At 43.2% G+C, this 25884-nt stretch overlaps 1 protein-coding gene across 2 annotated transcripts in view; it reads right to left on the minus strand.

Annotated features, from left to right (window-relative positions):
* LOC133559926 (solute carrier organic anion transporter family member 1C1-like) overlaps positions 1-25884 on the minus strand; it is a 63049-nt gene that overhangs the window by 17634 nt on the left and 19531 nt on the right. For both annotated transcript variants that reach the window (XM_061911921.1, XM_061911920.1), the window contains exon 10: positions 22732-22896. In XM_061911921.1, the coding sequence (XP_061767905.1) occupies positions 22732-22896 (165 nt within the window). The remainder of the gene's footprint in view (positions 1-22731; positions 22897-25884) is intronic.

Raw genomic sequence — 25884 nt, forward strand, 5'->3', positions numbered from 1 at the left:
AAAGGTATGTTCTCTAGGCTATCTCCCACAGGTACATATAAAGGTATGTTCTCTAGGTTATCTCCCACAGGCACAGATAAAGGTATGTTCTCCATTTTCTCTCCCACAGGCACATATAAAGGTATGTTTTTCATGTTATCTCCCACAGGCACATATAAAGGTATGTTCTTCACGTTGTCTCCCACAGGCACATATAGAGGTATGTTCTCCATGTTATCTCCCACAGGCACATATAAAGGTATGTTCTCTAGGTTATCTCCCACAGGTACATATAAAGGTATGTTCTCTAGGTTATCTCCCACAGGCACATATAAAGTTATGTTCTCCATGTTCTCTCCCACAGGCACATATAAAGGTATGTTCTCCATGTTCTCTCCCGCAGCCACATATAAAGGTATGTTTTTCATGTTATCTCCCACAGGCACATATAAAGGTATGTTCTTCACGTTGTCTCCCACAGGCACATATAGAGGTATGTTCTCCACGTTATCTCCCACAGGCACGTATAAAGGTATGTTCTCAACATTATCTCCCACAGACACATATAAAGGTGTGTTCTCTAGGTTATCTCCCACAGGCACATATAAAGGTATGCTCTCCATGTTATCTCCCACAGGCGCTTATAAAGGTATGTTCTCCATGTTCTCTCCCACAGGCACATATAAAGGTATGTTCTCCATGTTCTCTCCCACAGCCACATATAAAGGTATGTTCTCCACGTTATCTCCCACAGGCACATGTAAAGGTATGTTCTCCGCATTATCTCCCACAGGCACATATAAAGGTATGTTCTCCATGTTATCTCCCACAGGCACATATAAAGGTATGTTCTCCACGATATCTCCCACAGGTACATATAAAGGTATGTTGTCCACGTTATTTCCCACAGGCACATGTAAAGGTATGTTCTCCACGTTATCTCCCACAGGCACATATGAAGGTATGTTCTCCGCATTATCTCCCACAGTTACGTATGTTCTCCACGTTATCTCCCTCAGGCACATATAAAGGTATGTTCTCCACGTTATCTCCCACAGGCACATGTAAAGGTATGTTCTCTAGGTTATCTCCCACAGGCACATGTAAAGGTATGTTCTCCACATTATCTCCCACAGGCACATGTAAAGGTATGTTCTCCACGTTATCTCCCACAGGCACATGTAAAGGTATGTTCTCCGCATTATCTCCCACAGGCACATATAAAGGTATGTTCTCCATATTATCTCCCACAGGCACATATGAAGGTATGTTCTCCACGTTCTCTCCCACAGCCACATACTGTATAAAGGTATGTTCTCCACGTTATCTCCCACAGGCATATGTAAAGGTATGTTCTCCACGTTATCTCCCACAGGCACATATAAAGGTATGTTCTCCGCATTATCTCCCACAGTCACGTATGTTCTCCACGTTATCTCCCTCAGGCACATATAAAGGTATGTTCTCCACGTTATCTCCCACAGGCACATGTAAAGGTATGTTCTCCACGTTATCTCCCACAGGCACATATAAAGGTATGTTATCCGCATTATCTCCCACAGGCACATATGTTCTCCACGTTATCTCTCACAGGCACATATAAAGGTATGTTCTCCACGATATCTCCCACAAGCACATGTAAAGAAAGGTATGTTCTCCGCATTATCTCCCACAGGCACATATAAAGGTACGTTCTCCATGTTCTCTACCACAGCCACATACTGTATAAAGGTATGTTCTCCACGTTATCTCCCACAGGCACATGTAAAGGTATGTTCTCTAGGTTATCTCCCACAGGCACATGTAAAGGTATGTTCTCCGCATTATCTCCCACAGGCACATATAAAGGTATGTTCTCCATATTATCTCCCACAGGCACATATGAAGGTATGTTCTCCACGTTCTCTCCCACAGCCACATACTGTATAAAGGTATGTTCTCCACGTTATCTCCCACAGGCACATGTAAAGGTGTGTTCTCCACGTTATCTCCCACAGGCACATATAAAGGTATGTTCTCCGCATTATCTCCCACAGTCACGTATGTTCTCCACGTTATCTCCCTCAGGCACATATAAAGGTATGTTCTCCACGTTATCTCCCACAGGCACATGTAAAGGTATGTTCTCCACGTTATCTCCCACAGGCACATATAAAGGTATGTTATCCGCATTATCTCCCACAGGCACATATGTTCTCCACGTTATCTCTCACAGGCACATATAAAGGTATGTTCTCCACGATATCTCCCACAAGCACATGTAAAGAAAGGTATGTTCCCCGCATTATCTCCCACAGGCACATATAAAGGTACGTTCTCCATGTTCTCTACCACAGCCACATACTGTATAAAGGTATGTTCTCCACGTTATCTCCCACAGGCACATGTAAAGGTATGTTCTCCGCATTATCTCCCACAGGTACATATAAAGATATGTTCTCCACATTATCTCCCACAGGCACATATAAAGGTATGTTCTCCAAGTTATCTCCCACAGGCACATATAAAGGGATGTTCTCCACATTATCTCCCATAGGCAAATATAAAGGTATGTTCTCCACGTTATCTCCCACAGGCACATATAAAGGTATGTTCTCCACGTTATCTCCCACAGGCACATATAAAGGTATGTTCTCTAGGTTATCTCCCACAGGTACATATAAAGGTATGTTCTCTAGGTTATCTCCCACAGGCACATATAAAGGTATGTTCTCCATGTTCTCTCCCACAGGCACTTATAAAGGTATGTTTTTCATGTTATCTCCCACAGGCACATATAAAGGTATGTTCTTCACGTTGTCTCCCACAGGCACATATAGAGGTATGTTTTCCATGTTATCTCCCACAGGCACATATAAAGGTATGTTCTCTAGGTTATCTCCCACAGGTACATATAAAGGTATGTTCTCTAGGTTATCTCCCACAGGCACATATAAAGGTATGTTCTCCATGTTTTCTCCCACAGGCACATATAAAGGTATGTTCTCCATGTTCTCTCCCGCAGCCACATATAAAGGTATGTTTTTCATGTTATCTCCCACAGGCACATATAAAGGTATGTTCTCCGCATTATCTCCCACAGGCACGTATGTTCTCCACATTATCTCCCTCAGGCACATATAAAGGTATGTTCCCCACGTTATCTCCCACAGGCACATGTAAAGGTATGTTCTCCACGTTATCTCCCACAGGCACATATAAAGGTATGTTCTCCGCATTATCTCCCACAGGCACGTATGTTCTCCACGTTATCTCCCACAGGCACATATAAAGGTATGTTCTCCACGTTATCTCCCACAAGCACATGTAAAGGTATGTTATCCGCATTATCTCCCACAGGTACATATAAAGGTACGTTCTCGATGTTCTCTCCCACAGCCACATACTGTATAAAGGTATGTTCTCCACGTTATCTCCCACAGGCACATATAGAGGTATGTTCTCCATGTTATCTCCCACAGGCACATATAAAGGTATGTTCTCCATGTTATCTACCACAGGCACATATAAAGGTATGTTCTCCACGTTCTCTCCCATAGGCACATATGAAGGTATGTTCTCCACGTTCTCTCCCACAGGTACATATAAATGTATGTTCTCCACGTTATCTCCCACAGGCACATATAAAGGTATGTTCTCCACGTTATCTCCCACAGGCACATATAAAGGTATGTTCTCCACGTTATCTCCCACAGGTACATATAAAGGTATGTTCTCCACGTTATCTCCCACAGGCACATATAAAGGTATGCTCTCCACGTTATCTCCCACAGGCATATATAAAGGGATGTTCTCCACATTATCTCCCACAGGCACATATAAAGGTATGTTCTCCACATTATCTCCCACAGGCACATATAAAGGTATGTTCTCCACGTTATCTCCCACAGGCACATATAAAGGTATGTTCTCTAGGCTATCTCCCACAGGTACATATAAAGGTATGTTCTCTAGGTTATCTCCCACAGGCACAGATAAAGGTATGTTCTCCATTTTCTCTCCCACAGGCACATATAAAGGTATGTTTTTCATGTTATCTCCCACAGGCACATATAAAGGTATGTTCTTCACGTTGTCTCCCACAGGCACATATAGAGGTATGTTCTCCATGTTATCTCCCACAGGCACATATAAAGGTATGTTCTCTAGGTTATCTCCCACAGGTACATATAAAGGTATGTTCTCTAGGTTATCTCCCACAGGCACATATAAAGTTATGTTCTCCATGTTCTCTCCCACAGGCACATATAAAGGTATGTTCTCCATGTTCTCTCCCGCAGCCACATATAAAGGTATGTTTTTCATGTTATCTCCCACAGGCACATATAAAGGTATGTTCTTCACGTTGTCTCCCACAGGCACATATAGAGGTATGTTCTCCACGTTATCTCCCACAGGCACATATAAAGGTATGTTCTCCACATTATCTCCCACAGGCACATATAAAGGTGTGTTCTCTAGGTTATCTCCCACAGGCACATATAAAGGTATGCTCTCCATGTTATCTCCCACAGGCGCTTATAAAGGTATGTTCTCCATGTTCTCTCCCACAGGCACATATAAAGGTATGTTCTCCATGTTCTCTCCCACAGCCACATATAAAGGTATGTTCTCCACGTTATCTCCCACAGGCACATGTAAAGGTATGTTCTCCGCATTATCTCCCACAGGCACATATAAAGGTATGTTCTCCATGTTATCTCCCACAGGCACATATAAAGGTATGTTCTCCACGATATCTCCCACAGGTACATATAAAGGTATGTTCTCCACGTTATCTCCCACAGGCACATATGAAGGTATGTTCTCCGCATTATCTCCCACAGGCACGTATGTTCTCCACGTTATCTCCCTCAGGCACATATAAAGGTATGTTCTCCACGTTATCTCCCACAGGCACATGTAAAGGTATGTTCTCCACGTTATCTCCCACAGGCACATATAAAGGCATGTTCTCCGCATTATCTCCCACAGGTACGTATGTTCTCCATGTTATCTCCCACAGGCACATATAAAGGTATGTTCTCCACGTTATCTCCCACAAGCACATGTAAAGGTATGTTCTCCACGTTATCTCCCACAGGCACATATAAAGGCACGTTCTCCGCATTATCTCCCACAGGTACGTATGTTCTCCACGTTCTCTCCCATAGGCACATATGAAGGTATGTTCTCCACGTTCTCTCCCACAGGTACATATAAATGTATGTTCTCCACGTTATCTCCCACAGGCACATATAAAGGTATGTTCTCCACGTTATCTCCCACAGGCACATATAAAGGTATGTTCTCCACGTTATCTCCCACAGGTACATATAAAGGTATGTTCTCCACGTTATCTCCCACAGGCACATATAAAGGTATGCTCTCCACGTTATCTCCCACAGGCATATATAAAGGTATGTTCTCCACGTTATCTCCCACAGGTACATATAAAGGTATGTTCTCTAGGTTATCTCCCACAGGCACATGTAAATGTATGTTCTCCACATTATCTCCCACAGGCACATGTAAAGGTATGTTCTCCACGTTATCTCCCACAGGCACATGTAAAGGTATGTTCTCCGCATTATCTCCCACAGGCACATATAAAGGTATGTTCTCCATATTATCTCCCACAGGCACATATGAAGGTATGTTCTCCACGTTCTCTCCCACAGCCACATACTGTATAAAGGTATGTTCTCCACGTTATCTCCCACAGGCACATGTAAAGGTATGTTCTCCACGTTATCTCCCACAGGCACATATAAAGGTATGTTCTCCGCATTATCTCCCACAGTCACGTATGTTCTCCACGTTATCTCCCTCAGGCACATATAAAGGTATGTTCTCCACGTTATCTCCCACAGGCACATGTAAAGGTATGTTCTCCACGTTATCTCCCACAGGCACATATAAAGGTATGTTATCCGCATTATCTCCCACAGGCACATATGTTCTCCACGTTATCTCTCACAGCCACATATAAAGGTATGTTCTCCACGTTATCTCCCACAAGCACATGTAAAGAAAGGTATGTTCTCCGCATTATCTCCCACAGGCACATATAAAGGTACGTTCTCCATGTTCTCTACCACAGCCACATACTGTATAAAGGTATGTTCTCCACGTTATCTCCCACAGGCACATGTAAAGGTATGTTCTCCGCATTATCTCCCACAGGTACATATAAAGATATGTTCTCCACATTATCTCCCACAGGCACATATAAAGGTATGTTCTCCAAGTTATCTCCCACAGGCACATATAAAGGGATGTTCTCCACATTATCTCCCATAGGCAAATATAAAGGTATGTTCTCCACGTTATCTCCCACAGGCACATATAAAGGTATGTTCTCCACGTTATCTCCCACAGGCACATATAAAGGTATGTTCTCTAGGTTATCTCCCACAGGTACATATAAAGGTATGTTCTCTAGGTTATCTCCCACAGGCACATATAAAGGTATGTTCTCCATGTTCTCTCCCACAGGCACTTATAAAGGTATGTTTTTCATGTTATCTCCCACAGGCACATATAAAGGTATGTTCTTCACGGTGTCTCCCACAGGCACATATAGAGGTATGTTCTCCATGTTATCTCCCACAGGCACATATAAAGGTATGTTCTCCATGTTCTCTCCCACAGGCACTTATAAAGGTATGTTCTCTAGGTTATCTCCCACAGGCACATATAAAGGTATGTTCTCCATGTTTTCTCCCACAGGCACATATAAAGGTATGTTCTCCATGTTCTCTCCCGCAGCCACATATAAAGGTATGTTTTTCATGTTATCTCCCACAGGCACATATAAAGGTATGTTCTCCGCATTATCTCCCACAGGCACGTATGTTCTCCACATTATCTCCCTCAGGCACATATAAAGGTATGTTCCCCACGTTATCTCCCACAGGCACATGTAAAGGTATGTTCTCCACGTTATCTCCCACAGGCACATATAAAGGTATGTTCTCCGCATTATCTCCCACAGGCACGTATGTTCTCCACGTTATCTCCCACAGGCACATATAAAGGTATGTTCTCCACGTTATCTCCCACAAGCACATGTAAAGGTATGTTATCCGCATGATCTCCCACAGGTACATATAAAGGTACGTTCTCGATGTTCTCTCCCACAGCCACATACTGTATAAAGGTATGTTCTCCACGTTATCTCCCACAGGCACATATAGAGGTATGTTCTCCATGTTATCTCCCACAGGCACATATAAAGGTATGTTCTCCATGTTATCTACCACAGGCACATATAAAGGTATGTTCTCCACGTTCTCTCCCATAGGCACATATGAAGGTATGTTCTCCACGTTCTCTCCCACAGGTACATATAAATGTATGTTCTCCACGTTATCTCCCACAGGCACATATAAAGGTATGTTCTCCACGTTATCTCCCACAGGCACATATAAAGGTATGTTCTCCACGTTATCTCCCACAGGTACATATAAAGGTATGTTCTCCACGTTATCTCCCACAGGCACATATAAAGGTATGCTCTCCACGTTATCTCCCACAGGCATATATAAAGGGATGTTCTCCACATTATCTCCCACAGGCACATATAAAGGTATGTTCTCCACATTATCTCCCACAGGCACATATAAAGGTATGTTCTCCACGTTATCTCCCACAGGCACATATAAAGGTATGTTCTCTAGGCTATCTCCCACAGGTACATATAAAGGTATGTTCTCTAGGTTATCTCCCACAGGCACAGATAAAGGTATGTTCTCCATTTTCTCTCCCACAGGCACATATAAAGGTATGTTTTTCATGTTATCTCCCACAGGCACATATAAAGGTATGTTCTTCACGTTGTCTCCCACAGGCACATATAGAGGTATGTTCTCCATGTTATCTCCCACAGGCACATATAAAGGTATGTTCTCTAGGTTATCTCCCACAGGTACATATAAAGGTATGTTCTCTAGGTTATCTCCCACAGGCACATATAAAGTTATGTTCTCCATGTTCTCTCCCACAGGCACATATAAAGGTATGTTCTCCATGTTCTCTCCCGCAGCCACATATAAAGGTATGTTTTTCATGTTATCTCCCACAGGCACATATAAAGGTATGTTCTTCACGTTGTCTCCCACAGGCACATATAGAGGTATGTTCTCCACGTTATCTCCCACAGGCACGTATAAAGGTATGTTCTCAACATTATCTCCCACAGACACATATAAAGGTGTGTTCTCTAGGTTATCTCCCACAGGCACATATAAAGGTATGCTCTCCATGTTATCTCCCACAGGCGCTTATAAAGGTATGTTCTCCATGTTCTCTCCCACAGGCACATATAAAGGTATGTTCTCCATGTTCTCTCCCACAGCCACATATAAAGGTATGTTCTCCACGTTATCTCCCACAGGCACATGTAAAGGTATGTTCTCCGCATTATCTCCCACAGGCACATATAAAGGTATGTTCTCCATGTTATCTCCCACAGGCACATATAAAGGTATGTTCTCCACGATATCTCCCACAGGTACATATAAAGGTATGTTGTCCACGTTATTTCCCACAGGCACATGTAAAGGTATGTTCTCCACGTTATCTCCCACAGGCACATATGAAGGTATGTTCTCCGCATTATCTCCCACAGTTACGTATGTTCTCCACGTTATCTCCCTCAGGCACATATAAAGGTATGTTCTCCACGTTATCTCCCACAGGCACATGTAAAGGTATGTTCTCTAGGTTATCTCCCACAGGCACATGTAAAGGTATGTTCTCCACATTATCTCCCACAGGCACATGTAAAGGTATGTTCTCCACGTTATCTCCCACAGGCACATGTAAAGGTATGTTCTCCGCATTATCTCCCACAGGCACATATAAAGGTATGTTCTCCATATTATCTCCCACAGGCACATATGAAGGTATGTTCTCCACGTTCTCTCCCACAGCCACATACTGTATAAAGGTATGTTCTCCACGTTATCTCCCACAGGCACATGTAAAGGTATGTTCTCCACGTTATCTCCCACAGGCACATATAAAGGTATGTTCTCCGCATTATCTCCCACAGTCACGTATGTTCTCCACGTTATCTCCCTCAGGCACATATAAAGGTATGTTCTCCACGTTATCTCCCACAGGCACATGTAAAGGTATGTTCTCCACGTTATCTCCCACAGGCACATATAAAGGTATGTTATCCGCATTATCTCCCACAGGCACATATGTTCTCCACGTTATCTCTCACAGGCACATATAAAGGTATGTTCTCCACGATATCTCCCACAAGCACATGTAAAGAAAGGTATGTTCTCCGCATTATCTCCCACAGGCACATATAAAGGTACGTTCTCCATGTTCTCTACCACAGCCACATACTGTATAAAGGTATGTTCTCCACGTTATCTCCCACAGGCACATGTAAAGGTATGTTCTCTAGGTTATCTCCCACAGGCACATGTAAAGGTATGTTCTCCGCATTATCTCCCACAGGCACATATAAAGGTATGTTCTCCATATTATCTCCCACAGGCACATATGAAGGTATGTTCTCCACGTTCTCTCCCACAGCCACATACTGTATAAAGGTATGTTCTCCACGTTATCTCCCACAGGCACATGTAAAGGTATGTTCTCCACGTTATCTCCCACAGGCACATATAAAGGTATGTTCTCCGCATTATCTCCCACAGTCACGTATGTTCTCCACGTTATCTCCCTCAGGCACATATAAAGGTATGTTCTCCACGTTATCTCCCACAGGCACATGTAAAGGTATGTTCTCCACGTTATCTCCCACAGGCACATATAAAGGTATGTTATCCGCATTATCTCCCACAGGCACATATGTTCTCCACGTTATCTCTCACAGGCACATATAAAGGTATGTTCTCCACGATATCTCCCACAAGCACATGTAAAGAAAGGTATGTTCCCCGCATTATCTCCCACAGGCACATATAAAGGTACGTTCTCCATGTTCTCTACCACAGCCACATACTGTATAAAGGTATGTTCTCCACGTTATCTCCCACAGGCACATGTAAAGGTATGTTCTCCGCATTATCTCCCACAGGTACATATAAAGATATGTTCTCCACATTATCTCCCACAGGCACATATAAAGGTATGTTCTCCAAGTTATCTCCCACAGGCACATATAAAGGGATGTTCTCCACATTATCTCCCATAGGCAAATATAAAGGTATGTTCTCCACGTTATCTCCCACAGGCACATATAAAGGTATGTTCTCCACGTTATCTCCCACAGGCACATATAAAGGTATGTTCTCTAGGTTATCTCCCACAGGTACATATAAAGGTATGTTCTCTAGGTTATCTCCCACAGGCACATATAAAGGTATGTTCTCCATGTTCTCTCCCACAGGCACTTATAAAGGTATGTTTTTCATGTTATCTCCCACAGGCACATATAAAGGTATGTTCTCCGCATTATCTCCCACAGGCACGTATGTTCTCCACATTATCTCCCTCAGGCACATATAAAGGTATGTTCCCCACGTTATCTCCCACAGGCACATGTAAAGGTATGTTCTCCACGTTATCTCCCACAGGCACATATAAAGGTATGTTCTCCGCATTATCTCCCACAGGCACGTATGTTCTCCACGTTATCTCCCACAGGCACATATAAAGGTATGTTCTCCACGTTATCTCCCACAAGCACATGTAAAGGTATGTTATCCGCATTATCTCCCACAGGTACATATAAAGGTACGTTCTCGATGTTCTCTCCCACAGCCACATACTGTATAAAGGTATGTTCTCCACGTTATCTCCCACAGGCACATATAGAGGTATGTTCTCCATGTTATCTCCCACAGGCACATATAAAGGTATGTTCTCCATGTTATCTACCACAGGCACATATAAAGGTATGTTCTCCACGTTCTCTCCCATAGGCACATATGAAGGTATGTTCTCCACGTTCTCTCCCACAGGTACATATAAATGTATGTTCTCCACGTTATCTCCCACAGGCACATATAAAGGTATGTTCTCCACGTTATCTCCCACAGGCACATATAAAGGTATGTTCTCCACGTTATCTCCCACAGGTACATATAAAGGTATGTTCTCCACGATATCTCCCACAGGCACATATAAAGGTATGCTCTCCACGTTATCTCCCACAGGCATATATAAAGGGATGTTCTCCACATTATCTCCCACAGGCACATATAAAGGTATGTTCTCCACATTATCTCCCACAGGCACATATAAAGGTATGTTCTCCACGTTATCTCCCACAGGCACATATAAAGGTATGTTCTCTAGGCTATCTCCCACAGGTACATATAAAGGTATGTTCTCTAGGTTATCTCCCACAGGCACAGATAAAGGTATGTTCTCCATTTTCTCTCCCACAGGCACATATAAAGGTATGTTCTTCACGTTGTCTCCCACAGGCACATATAGAGGTATGTTCTCCATGTTATCTCCCACAGGCACATATAAAGGTATGTTCTCTAGGTTATCTCCCACAGGTACATATAAAGGTATGTTCTCTAGGTTATCTCCCACAGGCACATATAAAGTTATGTTCTCCATGTTCTCTCCCACAGGCACATATAAAGGTATGTTCTCCATGTTCTCTCCCGCAGCCACATATAAAGGTATGTTTTTCATGTTATCTCCCACAGGCACATATAAAGGTATGTTCTTCACGTTGTCTCCCACAGGCACATATAGAGGTATGTTCTCCACGTTATCTCCCACAGGCACATATAAAGGTATGTTCTCCACATTATCTCCCACAGGCACATATAAAGGTGTGTTCTCTAGGTTATCTCCCACAGGCACATATAAAGGTATGCTCTCCATGTTATCTCCCACAGGCGCTTATAAAGGTATGTTCTCCATGTTCTCTCCCACAGGCACATATAAAGGTATGTTCTCCATGTTCTCTCCCACAGCCACATATAAAGGTATGTTCTCCACGTTATCTCCCACAGGCACATGTAAAGGTATGTTCTCCGCATTATCTCCCACAGGCACATATAAAGGTATGTTCTCCATGTTATCTCCCACAGGCACATATAAAGGTATGTTCTCCACGATATCTCCCACAGGTACATATAAAGGTATGTTCTCCACGTTATCTCCCACAGGCACATATGAAGGTATGTTCTCCGCATTATCTCCCACAGGCACGTATGTTCTCCACGTTATCTCCCTCAGGCACATATAAAGGTATGTTCTCCACGTTATCTCCCACAGGCACATGTAAAGGTATGTTCTCCACGTTATCTCCCACAGGCACATATAAAGGCATGTTCTCCGCATTATCTCCCACAGGTACGTATGTTCTCCATGTTATCTCCCACAGGCACATATAAAGGTATGTTCTCCACGTTATCTCCCACAAGCACATGTAAAGAAAGGTATGTTATTCTGCATTATCTCCCACAGGCACATATGAAGGTACGTTCTCCATGTTCTCTCCCACAGCCACATACTGTATAAAGGTATGTTCTCCACGTTATCTCCCACAGGCACATATAAAGGCATGTTCTCCACCTTATCTCCCACAGGCACATATAAAGGTATGTTCTCCACGTTATCTCCCACAGGCACATATAAAGGTATGTTCTCCACGTTATCTCCCACAAGCACATGTAAAGAAAGGTATTTTCTCCGCATTATCTCCCACAGGCACATGTAAAGGTACGTTCTCCATGTTCTCTCCCACAGCCACATACTGTATAAAGGTATGTTCTCCACATTATCTCCCACAGGCACATGTAAAGGTATGTTCTCCGCATTATCTCCCACAGGTACATATAAAGGTATGTTCTCCACATTATCTCCCACAGGCACATATAAAGGTATGTTCTCCACGTTATCTCCCACAGGCACATATAAAGGGATGTTCTCCACATTATCTCCCACAGGCACATATAAAGGTATGTTCTCCACGTTATCTCCCACAGACACATATAAAGGTATGTTCTCCAAGTTATCTCCCACAGGCACATATAAAGGTATGTTCTCTAGGTTATCTCCCACAGGTACATATAAAGGTATGTTCTCTAGGTTATCTCCCAAAGGCACATATAAAGGTATGTTCTCCATGTTCTCTCCCACAGGCCAATATAAAGGTACGTTCTCCATGTTCTCTACCACAGCCACATACTGTATAAAGGTATGTTCTCCACGTTATCTCCCACAGGCACATGTAAAGGTATGTTCTCCGCATTATCTCCCACAGGCACATATAAAGGTATGTTCTCCACGTTATCTCCCACAGGCACATATAAAGGTATGTTCTCTAGGTTATCTCCCACAGGTACATATAAAGGTATGTTCTCTAGGTTATCTCCCACAGGCACATATAAAGGTATGTTCTCCATGTTCTCTCCCACTGGCACATATAAAGGTATGTTTTTCATGTTATCTTCCACAGAAACATATAAAGGTATGTTCTTCACGTTGTCTCCCGCAGGCACATATAGAGGTATGTTCTCCATGTTATCTCCCACAGGCACATATAAAGGTATGTTCTCTAGGTTATCTCCCACAGGTACATATAAAGGTATGTTCTCTAGGTTATCTCCCACAGGCACATATAAAGGTATGTTCTCCATGTTCTCTCCCACAGGCACATATAAAGGTATGTTCTCCATGTTCTCTCCCGCAGCCACATATAAAGGTATGTTTTTCATGTTATCTCCCACAGGCACATATAAAGGTATGTTCTTCACGTTGTCTCCCACAGGCACATATAGAGGTATGTTCTCCACGTTATCTCCCACAGGCACATATAAAGGTATGTTCTCCACATTATCTCCCACAGGCACATATAAAGGTGTGTTCTCTAGGTTATCTCCCACAGGCACATATAAAGGTATACTCTCCATGTTATCTCCCACAGGCGCTTATAAAGGTATGTTCTCCATGTTCTCTCCCACAGGCACATATAAAGGTATGTTCTCCACTTTATCTCCCACAGGCACATATAAAGGTATGTTCTCCGCATTATCTCCCACAGGCACGTATGTTCTCCACGTTATCTCCCACCGGCACATATAAAGGTATGTTCTCCACATTATCTCCCACAAGCACATGTAAAGGTATGTTATCCGCATTATCTCCCACAGGTACATATAAAGGTACGTTCTCCATGTTCTCTCCCACAGCCACATACTGTATAAAGGTATGTTCTCCACGTTATCTCCCACAGGCACATATAGAGGTATGTTCTCCATGTTATCTCCCACAGGCACATATAAAGGTATGTTCTCCATGTTATCTCCCACAGGCACATATAAAGGTATGTTCTCCACGTTCTCTCCCATAGGCACATATGAAGGTATGTTCTCCACGTTCTCTCCCACAGGTACATATAAATGTATGTTCTCCACGTTATCTCCCACAGGCACATATAAAGGTATGTTCTCCATGTTATCTCCCACAGGCACATATAAAGGTATGTTCTCCACGTTATCTCCCACAGGTACATATAAAGGTATGTTCTCCACGTTTTCTCCCACAGGCACATATAAAGGTATGTTCTCCACGTTATCTCCCACAGGCACATATAAAGGTATGTTCTCCACGTTATCTCCCACAGGTACATATAAAGGTATGTTCTCTGGGTTATCTCCCACAGGCACATGTAAAGGTATGTTCTCCACATTGTCTCCCACAGGCACATGTAAAGGTATGTTCTCCACGTTATCTCCCACAGGCACATGTAAAGGTATGTTCTCCGCATTATCTCCCACAGGCACATATAAAGGTATGTTCTCCATATTATCTCCCACAGGCACATATGAAGGTATGTTCTCCACGTTCTCTCCCACAGCCACATACTGTATAAAGGTATGTTCTCCACGTTATCTCCCACAGGCACATGTAAAGGTATGTTCTCCACGTTATCTCCCACAGGCACATATAAAGGTATGTTCTCCGCATTATCTCCCACAGTCACGTATGTTCTCCACGTTATCTCCCTCAGGCACATATAAAGGTATGTTCTCCACGTTATCTCCCACAGGCACATGTAAAGGTATGTTCTCCACGTTATCTCCCACAGGCACATATAAAGGTATGTTATCCGCATTATCTCCCACAGGCACATATGTTCTCCACGTTATCTCCCACAGGCACATATAAAGGTATGTTCTCCACGTTATCTCCCACAAGCACATGTAAAGAAAGGTATGTTCTCCGCATTATCTCCCACAGGCACATATAAAGGTACGTTCTCCATGTTCTCTACCACAGCCACATACTGTATAAAGGTATGTTCTCCACGTTATCTCCCACAGGCACATGTAAAGGTATGTTCTCCGCATTATCTCCCACAGGTACATATAAAGATATGTTCTCCACATTATCTCCCACAGGCACATATAAAGGTATGTTCTCCAAGTTATCTCCCACAGGCACATATAAAGGGATGTTCTCCACATTATCTCCCATAGGCACATATAAAGGTATGTTCTCCACGTTATCTCCCACAGGCACATATAAAGGTATGTTCTCCACGTTATCTCCCACAGGCACATATAAAGGTATGTTCTCTAGGTTATCTCCCACAGGTACATATAAAGGTATGTTCTCTAGGTTGTCTCCCACAGGCACATATAAAGGTATGTTCTCCATGTTCTCTCCCACAGGCACTTATAAAGGTATGTTTTTCATGTTATCTCCCACAGGCACATATAAAGGTATGTTCTTCACGTTGTCTCCCACAGGCACATATAGAGGTATGTTCTCCATGTTATCTCCCACAGGCACATATAAAGGTATGTTCTCTAGGTTATCTCCCACAGGTACATATAAAGGTATGTTCTCTAGGTTATCTCCCACAGGCACATATAAAGGTATGTTCTCCATGTTTTCTCCCACAGGCACATATAAAGGTATGTTCTCCGCATTATCTCCCACAGGCACGTATGTTCTCCACGTTATCTCCCTCAGGCACATATAAAGGTATGTTCTCCACGTTATCTCCCACAGGCACATGTAAAGGTATGTTCTCCACGTTATCTCCCACAGGCACATATAAAGGTATGTTCTCCGCATTATCTCCCACAGGCACGTATGTTCTCCACGTTATCTCCCACAGGCACATATAAAGGTATGTTCTCCACGTTATCTCCCACAAGCACATGTAAAGAAAGGTATGTTCTCCGCATTATCTCCCACAGGCACATGTAAAGGTATGTTCTCCGCATTATCTCCCACAGGTACATATAAAGATATGTTCTCTAGGTTATCTCCCACAGGTACATATAAAGGTATGTTCTCTAGGTTATCTCCCACAGGCACATATAAAGGTATGTTCTCCATGTTCTCTCCCACAGGCACATATAAAGGTATGTTCTCCATATTCTCTCCCGCAGCCACATATAAAGGTATGTTCTTCACGTTGTCTCCCACAGGCACATATAGAGGTATGTTCTCCACGTTATCTCCCACAGGCACATATAAAGGTATGTTCTCCACATTATCTCCCACAGGCACTTATAAAGGTGTGTTCTCTAGGTTATCTCCCACAGGCACATATAAAGGTATGCTCTCCATGTTATCTCCCACAGGCGCTTATAAAGGTATGTTCTCCATGTTCTCTCCCACAGGCACATATAAAGGTATGTTCTCCATGTTCTCTCCCACAGCCACATATAAAGGTATGTTTTTCATGTTATCTCCCACAGGCACATATAAAGGTATGTTCTCCACTTTATCTCCCACAGGCACATATAAAGGTATGTTCTCCACGTTATCTCCCAAAGGCACATGTAAAGGTATGTTCTCCGCATTATCTCCCACAGGTACATATAAAGGTATGTTGTCCACGTTATTTCCCACAGGCACATGTAAAGGTATGTTCTCCACGTTATCTCCCACAGGCACATATGAAGGTATGTTCTCCGCATGATCTCCCACAGGCACGTATGTTCTCCACGTTATCTCCCTCAGGCACATATAAAGGTATGTTCTCGACGTTATCTCCCACAGGCACATGTAAAGGTATGTTCTCCACGTTATCTCCCACAGGCACATATAAAGGTATATTCTCCGCATTATCTCCCACAGGTACGTATGTTCTCCATGTTATCTCCCACAGGCACATATAAAGGTATGTTCTCCACGTTATCTCCCACAAGCACATGTAAAGAAAGGTATGTTATTCTGCATTATCTCCCACAGGCACATATAAAGGTACGTTCTCCATGTTCTCTCCCACAGCCACATACTGTATAAAGGTATGTTCTCCATGTTATCTCCCACAGGCACATATAAAGGTATGTTCTCCACCTTATCTCCCACAGGCACATATAAAGGTATGTTCTCCAAGTTATCTCCCACAGGCACATATAAAGGTTTGTTCTCCACGTTATCTCCCACAAGCACATGTAAAGAAAGGTATTTTCTCCGCATTATCTCCCACAGGCACATGTAAAGGTACGTTCTCCATGTTCTCTCCCACAGCCACATACTGTATAAAGGTATGTTCTCCACATTATCTCCCACAGGCACATGTAAAGGTATGTGCTCCGCATTATCTCCCACAGGTACATATAAAGGTATGTTCTCCACATTATCTCCCACAGGCACATATAAAGGTATGTTCTCCACGTTATCTCCCACAGGCACATATAAAGGTATGTTCTCTAGGTTATCTCCCACAGGTACATATAAAGGTATGTTCTCTAGGTTATCTCCCAAAGGCACATATAAAGGTATGTTCTCCATGTTCTCTCCCACAGGCACATATAAAGGTACGTTCTCCATGTTCTCTACCACAGCCACATACTGTATAAAGGTATGTTCTCCACGTTATCTCCCACAGGCACATGTAAAGGTATGTTCTCCGCATTATCTCCCACAGGCACATATAAAGGTATGTTCTCCACGTTATCTCCCACAGGCACATATAAAGGTATGTTCTCTAGGTTATCTCCCACAGGTACATATAAAGGTATGTTCTCTAGGTTATCTCCCACAGGCACATATAAAGGTATGTTCTCCATGTTCTCTCCCACAGGCACATATAAAGGTATGTTTTTCATGTTATCTCCCACAGGCACATATAAAGGTATGTTCTTCACGTTGTCTCCCACAGGCACATATAGAGGTATGTTCTCCATGTTATCTCCCACAGGCACATATAAAGGTATGTTCGCCATGTTCTCTCCCACAGGCACATATAAAGGTATGTTCTCCATGTTCTCTCCCGCAGCCACATATAAAGGTATGTTTTTCATGTTATCTCCCACAGGCACATATAAAGGTATGTTCTTCACGTTGTCTCCCACAGGCACATATAGAGGTATGTTCTCCACGTTATCTCCCACAGGCACATATAAAGGTATGTTCTCCACATTATCTCCCACAGGCACATATAAAGGTGTGTTCTCTAGGTTATCTCCCACAGGCACATATAAAGGTATGCTCTCCATGTTATCTCCCACAGGCGCTTATAAAGGTATGTTCTCCATGTTCTCTCCCACAGGCACATATAAAGGTATGTTCTCCACTTTATCTCCCACAGGCACATATAAAGGTATGTTCTCCATGTTATCTCCCACAGGCACATGTAAAGGTATGTTCTCCGCATTATCTCCCACAGGCACATATAAAGGTATGTTCTCCATGTTATCTCCCACAGGCACATATAAAGGTATGTTCTCCACGATATCTCCCACAGGTACATATAAAGGTATGTTGTCCACGTTATTTCCCACAGGCACATGTAAAGGTATGTTCTCCACGTTATCTCCCACAGGCACATATGATGGAATGTTCTCCGCATTATCTCCCAAAGGCACATATGTTCTCCACGTTATCTCCCACAGGCACATATAAAGGTATGTTCTCCGCATTATCTCCCACAGGTACGTATGTTCTCCACGTTATCTCCCACAGGCACATATAAAGGTATGTTCTCCACGTTATCTCCCACAAGCACATGTAAAGAAAGGTATGTTATTCTGCATTATCTCCCACAGGCACATATAAAGGTACGTTCTCCATGTTCTCTCCCACAGCCACATACTGTATAAAGGTATGTTCTCCACGTTATCTCCCACAGGCACATATAAAGGTTTGTTCTCCACCTTATCTCCCACAGGCACATATAAAGGTATGTTCTCCACGTTATCTCCCACAGGCACATATAAAGGTATGTTCTCCACGTTATCTCCCACAAGCACATGTAAAGAAAGGTATGTTCTTCGCATTATCTCCCACAGGCACATATAAAGGTACGTTCTCCATGTTCTCTCCCACAGCCACATACTGTATAAAGGTATGTTCTCCGCATTATCTCCCACAGGTACATATAAAGGTATGTTCTCCACATTTTCTCCCACAGGCACATATAAAGGTATGTTCTCCACGTTATCTCCCACAGGCACATATAAAGGGATGTTCTCCACATTATCTCCCACAGGCACATATAAAGGTATGTTCTCCACATTATCTCCCACAGGCACATATAAAGGTATGTTCTCCACGTTATCTCCCACAGGCACATATAAAGGTATGTTCTCCATGTTCTCTCCCACAGGCACATATAAAGGTATGTTCTCCATGTTCTCTCCCGCAGCCACATATAAAGGTATGTTTTTCATGTTATCTCCCAAAGGCACATATAAAGGTATGTTCTTCACGTTGTCTCCCACAGGTACATATAAAGGTATGTTCTCCACATTATCTCCCACAGGCACATATAAAGGTATGTTCTCCACATTATCTCCCACAGGCACATATAAAGGTATGCTCTCCATGTTATCTCCCACAGGCGCTTATAAAGGTATGTTCTCCATGTTCTCTCCCACAGGCACATATAAAGGTATGTTCTCCACGTTATCTCCCACAGCCACATATAAAGGTATGTTTTTCATGTTATCTCCCACAGGCACATATAAAGGTATGTTCTCCACTTTATCTCCCACAGGCACATATAAAGGTATGTTCTCCACGTTATCTCCCACAGGCACATGTAAAGGTATGTTCTCCGCATTATCTCCCACAGGCACATATAAAGGTATGTTCTCCATGTTATCTCCCACAGGCACATATAAAGGTATGTTCTCCACGATATCTCCCACAGGTACATATAAAGGTATGTTGTCCACGTTATTTCCCACAGGCACATGTAAAGGTATGTCCTCCACGTTATCTCCCACAGGCACATATGAAGGTATGTTCTCCGCATTATCTCCCACAGGCATGTATGTTCTCCACGTTATCTCCCTCAGGCACATATAAAGGTATGTTCTCCACGTTATCTCCCACAGGCATATGTAAAGGTATGTTCTCCACGTTATCTCCCACAGGCACATATAAAGGTATGTTCTCCGCATTATCTCCCACAGGTACGTATGTTCTCCACGTTATCTCCCACAGGCACATATAAAGGTATGTTCTCCACGTTATCTCCCACAAGCACATGTAAAGAAAGGTATGTTATTCTGCATTATCTCCCACAGGCACATATAAAGGTACGTTCTCCATGTTCTCTCCCACAGCCACATACTGTATAAAGGTATGTTTTCCACGTTATCTCCCACAGGCACACATAAAGGTATGTTCTCCACCTTATCTCCCACAGGCACATATAAAGGTATGTTCTCCACGTTATCTCCCACAGGCATATATAAAGGTATGTTCTCCACGTTATCTCCCACAGGTACATATAAAGGTATGTTCTCTAGGTTATCTCCCACAGGCACATATAGAGGTATTTTCTCCACGTTATCTCCCACAGGCACATATAAAGTTATGTTCTCCACATTATCTCCCACAGGCACATATAAAGGTATGTTCTCCACGTTATCTCCCACAGGCACATGTAAAGGTATGTTCTCCGCATTATCTCCCACAGGCACATATAAAGGTATGTTCTCCATGTTATCTCCCACAGGCACATATAAAGGTATGTTCTCCACGATATCTCCCACAGGTACATATAAAGGTATGTTGTCCACGTTATTTCCCACAGGCACATGTAAAGGTATGTCCTCCACGTTATCTCCCACAGGCACATATGAAGGTATGTTCTCCGCATTATCTCCCACAGGCACGTATGTTCTCCACGTTATCTCCCTCAGGCACATATAAAGGTATGTTCTCCACGTTATCTCCCACAGGCATATGTAAAGGTATGTTCTCCACGTTATCTCCCACAGGCACATATAAAGGTATGTTCTCCGCATTATCTCCCACAGGTACGTATGTTCTCCACGTTATCTCCCACAGGCACATATAAAGGTATGTTCTCCACGTTATCTCCCACAAGCACATGTAAAGAAAGGTATGTTATTCTGCATTATCTCCCACAGGCACATATAAAGGTACGTTCTCCATGTTCTCTCCCACAGCCACATACTGTATAAAGGTATGTTCTCCACGTTATCTCCCACAGGCACATATAAAGGTATGTTCTCCACCTTATCTCCCACAGGCACATATAAAGGTATGTTCTCCACGTTATCTCCCACAGGCACATATAAAGGTATGTTCTCCACGTTATCTCCCACAGGTACATATAAAGGTATGTTCTCTAGGTTATCTCCCACAGGCACATATAGAGGTATTTTCTCCACGTTATCTCCCACAGGCACATATAAAGTTATGTTCTCCACATTATCTCCCACAGGCACATATAAAGGTATGTTCTCCATGTTATCTCCCACAGGCACATATAAAGGTATGTTCTCCACATTATCTCCCACAGGCACATATAAAGGTATGTTCTCCACGTTATCTCCCACAGGCACATATAAAGGTATGTTCTCCACGTTATCTCCCACAGGCACATATAAAGGGATGTTCTCCACGTTATCTCCCACAGGCACATATAAAGGTATGTTCTCTAGGTTATCTCCTACAGGCACATATAAAGGTATGTTCTCCATGTTATCTCCCAAAGGCACATGTAAAGGTATGTTCTCCATGTTCTCTCCCACAGCCACATACTGTATAAAGGTATGTTCTCCACGTTATCTCCCACAGGCACATATAAAGGTATGTTCTCCACCTTATCTCCCACAGGCACATATAAAGGTATGTTCTCCACGTTATCTCCCACAGGCACATATAAAGGTATGTTCTCCACGTTATCTCCCACAGGTACATATAAAGGTATGTTCTCTAGGTTATCTCCCACAGGCACATATAGAGGTATGTTCTCCACGTTATCTCCCACAGGCACATATAAAGTTATGTTCTCCACATTATCTCCCACAGGCACATATAAAGGTATGTTCTCCATGTTATCTCCCACAGGCACATATAAAGGTATGTTCTCCACATTATCTCCCACAGGCACATATAAAGGTATGTTCTCCACGTTATCTCCCACAGGCACATATAAAGGTATGTTCTCCACGTTATCTCCCACAGGCACATATAAAGGGATGTTCTCCACGTTATCTCCCACAGGCACATATAAAGGTATGTTCTCTAGGTTATCTCCCACAGGCACATATAAAGGTATGTTCTCCATGTTATCTCCCAAAGGCACATATAAAGGTATGTTCTCCATGTTCTCTCCCACAGCCACATACTGTATAAAGGTATGTTCTCCATGTTATCTCCCACAGGCACATATAAAGGTATGTTCTCCATGTTCTCTCCCACAGCCACATACTGTATAAAGGTATGTTCTCCATGTTATCTCCCACAGGCACATGTAAAGGTATGCTTTTCATGTTATCTCCCACAGGCACATGTAAAGCCGACACACATACGTTATCTCCCACAGGCACACTTCCTTCCAACAACATCCGTGTGTCGGTGTGGTACCTATGAGGAAAATGGCCCTGGAGGCGGCCTGGCCGTAGATCTGCTCCAAGAACTTTGGCTTGAAGGTGATCATGCCCATGAAGCCGTTGACGGACACCAGGTAGGTGAGGATCATCAGGGTGTAGATGCTGTTCCTGAACAGTCTCTTCAGAGACGGCAGAAAGTCTGCAGGGGTCAAAACACAACCTGATATAAGATTATGACATCACATACGGGATACTTCCTTGTCGAATGCTACCTCCTGAGAGCCTGTGTCCTCTGTAGTCATACTTGCCAACCTTGAGACCTCCGATTTCGGGAGGTGGGGGGTTGGGGCGAAGGCATGGTTGGGGGCGTGGTTAAAAGGGGGGAAGTATATTTACATCTACAATTCACCAACTCAAGTATTTCATATATATATATATATATATATATATATATATATATATATATGAAATACTTGACTTTCAGTGAATTCTAGCTATATATATTTATTTTATTATATATACATATATAATCAAAAGAAATAGTTGAATTTCAGACGGCACCTATCAAATACACAGTAATAAAAACACAGTTGTTCCACTAACTGTACCGTGCTTGCTGGTTACTAAAAAAACAACAACACTTACCTTTCACTATTTGAGTAACCTTTGTTCTGCCGTTTGCGTACTGGCGAGAGTCACTTGCCGTCAGGTGAAGTGTGAAGTGAATTATATTTATATAGCGCTTTTCTCAAGTGACTCAAAGCGCTTTACATAGCGACACCCAATATCTAAGTTACATTTAAACCAGTGTGGGTGGCACTGGGAGCAGGTGGGTAAAGTGTCTTGCGCAAGGACACAACAGCAGTGACTAGGATGGCACAAGCGGGAATCGAACCTGCAACCCTCAAGTTGTTGGCACGACCGCTCTACCAACCGAGCTATGCCGCCTAAGGTGCGCAACACTACGTAAATCGTTGGCCAATCAAAAACCAACCCCATAACGCTATAGGCAACATTCACCAGGAGATGGCAACAGACAACATAGAATCACTCTATTACAGATGGCGTCGCCATGGCTGTGACTTCCTCGTTCTTCTGCTTCGTCTCCTTGTGTGTGCAGTTTTTTATTAAAATCCGTGGATGTTGTAACGTGATTGGGCAGGCAAGCTGTTTATATAGCGGGAAAGTGGACGTGAAAACAGGCTGTCCCCCCTCAGGTCCGCGTGGAGCTGGAGGGGGCGTGGCGTCCACGGAGAAAATTTCTTCCGGGAGGTTTTCGGGAGAGGCGCTGAATTTCGGGAGTTTCCCGGAAAATCCGGGAGGGTTGGCAAGTATGTCTGTAGTGGACATGCCAGCAAATGTTGTTTGTGTAAGCACGAACATAAATGTCCATTGCAGAGGACGCTGGGTATCAGGAAGATGTGGTCCAAGACGGCGGAGTCAATCATCAATTGGTTTTGGAGAACTGCTTTTACATAACTGCCTCCCAGAGTGGAAGTCATGTTTGTGGGTCATTCAACTTTGGTCCAGGTTGTCTGATTGCTCAGGTCCACGGATTAACCGATTAATCATTAAACCCCGAATCCCCCAAAGTCAGACTTGGTCCTCCGAATGGCTTCACCCTTGTGCACCCTCGGGCCTGACACATGACGTATTCCTTTTTGGGATGAGATTGTTCAGTTTGAAGGTTGGCAGTCGGAAAGTTGCAATGTGTTCCAAGGGCAGGGGTTCTCAACCTTGTTAAACTCACTTTTCCACTACATAGGGGCCCGGGACCCACTTCAGCCCTAAGACTGAATGAGTGATCTTCGACTATATCCAACCTAAGTACAGGTTACAACCTTGTCAAATGTTGTGTTAAGGACAAGGATTATTTGATGTTCAAACTCATAAACTTTATTTATTTTTTTTGCAAATAATAATTAACTTGGAATTTCATGGGTGCAACAAGTGACAAAGTAGTTGGGAAAGGGCATATTCAGCACTGTGTTACATCACCTTTTCTTTTAAAAAACACTCAATAAACGTTTGGGAAGTGAGGAAACTAATTGTTGAAGCTTTGAAAGTGGAACTCTTTACCATTCTTGCTTGATGTACAGCTTAAGTTGTTCAACAGTCCGGGGTCTTGTTGTCGTATTTTACGCTTCATTATGCGCCACACATGTTCGATGGGAGACATTTCTCGACTGCAGGTGGAACCGGTAAAGTACCTGTACTCTTTTACTACGAAGCCACGCTGTTATAACACATGGCCTGGCATTGTTTTGCTGAAATAAGCAGGGGCGTCCATGATAACGTTACTTGGAAGAAAACATATGTTGCTCCAAAACCTGTATGGACCTTTCAGCATTAATGGTGCCTTCACAGATGTGTAAATTACCCATGCCTTGGGCACTAATACACCCCCATACCATCACATATGGTGCCTTTTGAACTTTGCGCCTATAACAATCCGGATGGTTATTTTCCTCTTCGTTCTGGAGGACACTACATCCACAGTTTCTAAATATAATTTGAAATTTGGACTCGTCAGACCACAGAACACTTTTCCACTTTGCATCAGTCCATCTTAGATGAGCTCGGGCCCAGCCAACCCGGCGGTGTTCCTCGGTGTTGTTGATAAATGGCGTTGGCTTTGCATAGTAGAGCTTTAACTTGCACTTACAAATGTAGCGACTAACTGTAGTTACCGACAGCGGTTTTATGAAGTGTTCCTGAGCCCAAGTGGCGATATCCTTTACACACTGATGTCAGTTTTTGACGCAGTACCGCCTGAGGGGTCAAAGGTCCGTAATATCATCGCTTACGTGCAGTGATTTCTCCAGATTCTCTGACCTTTTGGATGATTTTACGGACCGTAGATGGTAAAAACCCTAAATTCCTTGCATTAGCTCGTTGAGAAATGTTGTTCTAAAACTGTTCGACAATTTGCTTACAAAGTGGTGACCCTCGCCCCATCCCTGTTTGTGAATTACTTAGCATTTCATGGAAGCTGCTTTTATACCCAATCATGGCACCCACCTGTTCCCAACTAGCCTGCACACCTGTGGGGTGTTCCAAATAAGGGTTTGATGAGCATTCCTCAACTTTATCAGTATTTATTGCCACCTTTCCCAACTTCTTTGTCACATGTTGCTGGCATCAAATTCTAAAGTTAATGATTATTTGCACAAAAAAAATAAATGTT

The sequence above is a fragment of the Nerophis ophidion genome, linkage group LG10, assembly GCF_033978795.1.
Source record: "Nerophis ophidion isolate RoL-2023_Sa linkage group LG10, RoL_Noph_v1.0, whole genome shotgun sequence".
In the NCBI taxonomy this organism is placed as follows: domain Eukaryota; kingdom Metazoa; phylum Chordata; class Actinopteri; order Syngnathiformes; family Syngnathidae; genus Nerophis; species Nerophis ophidion.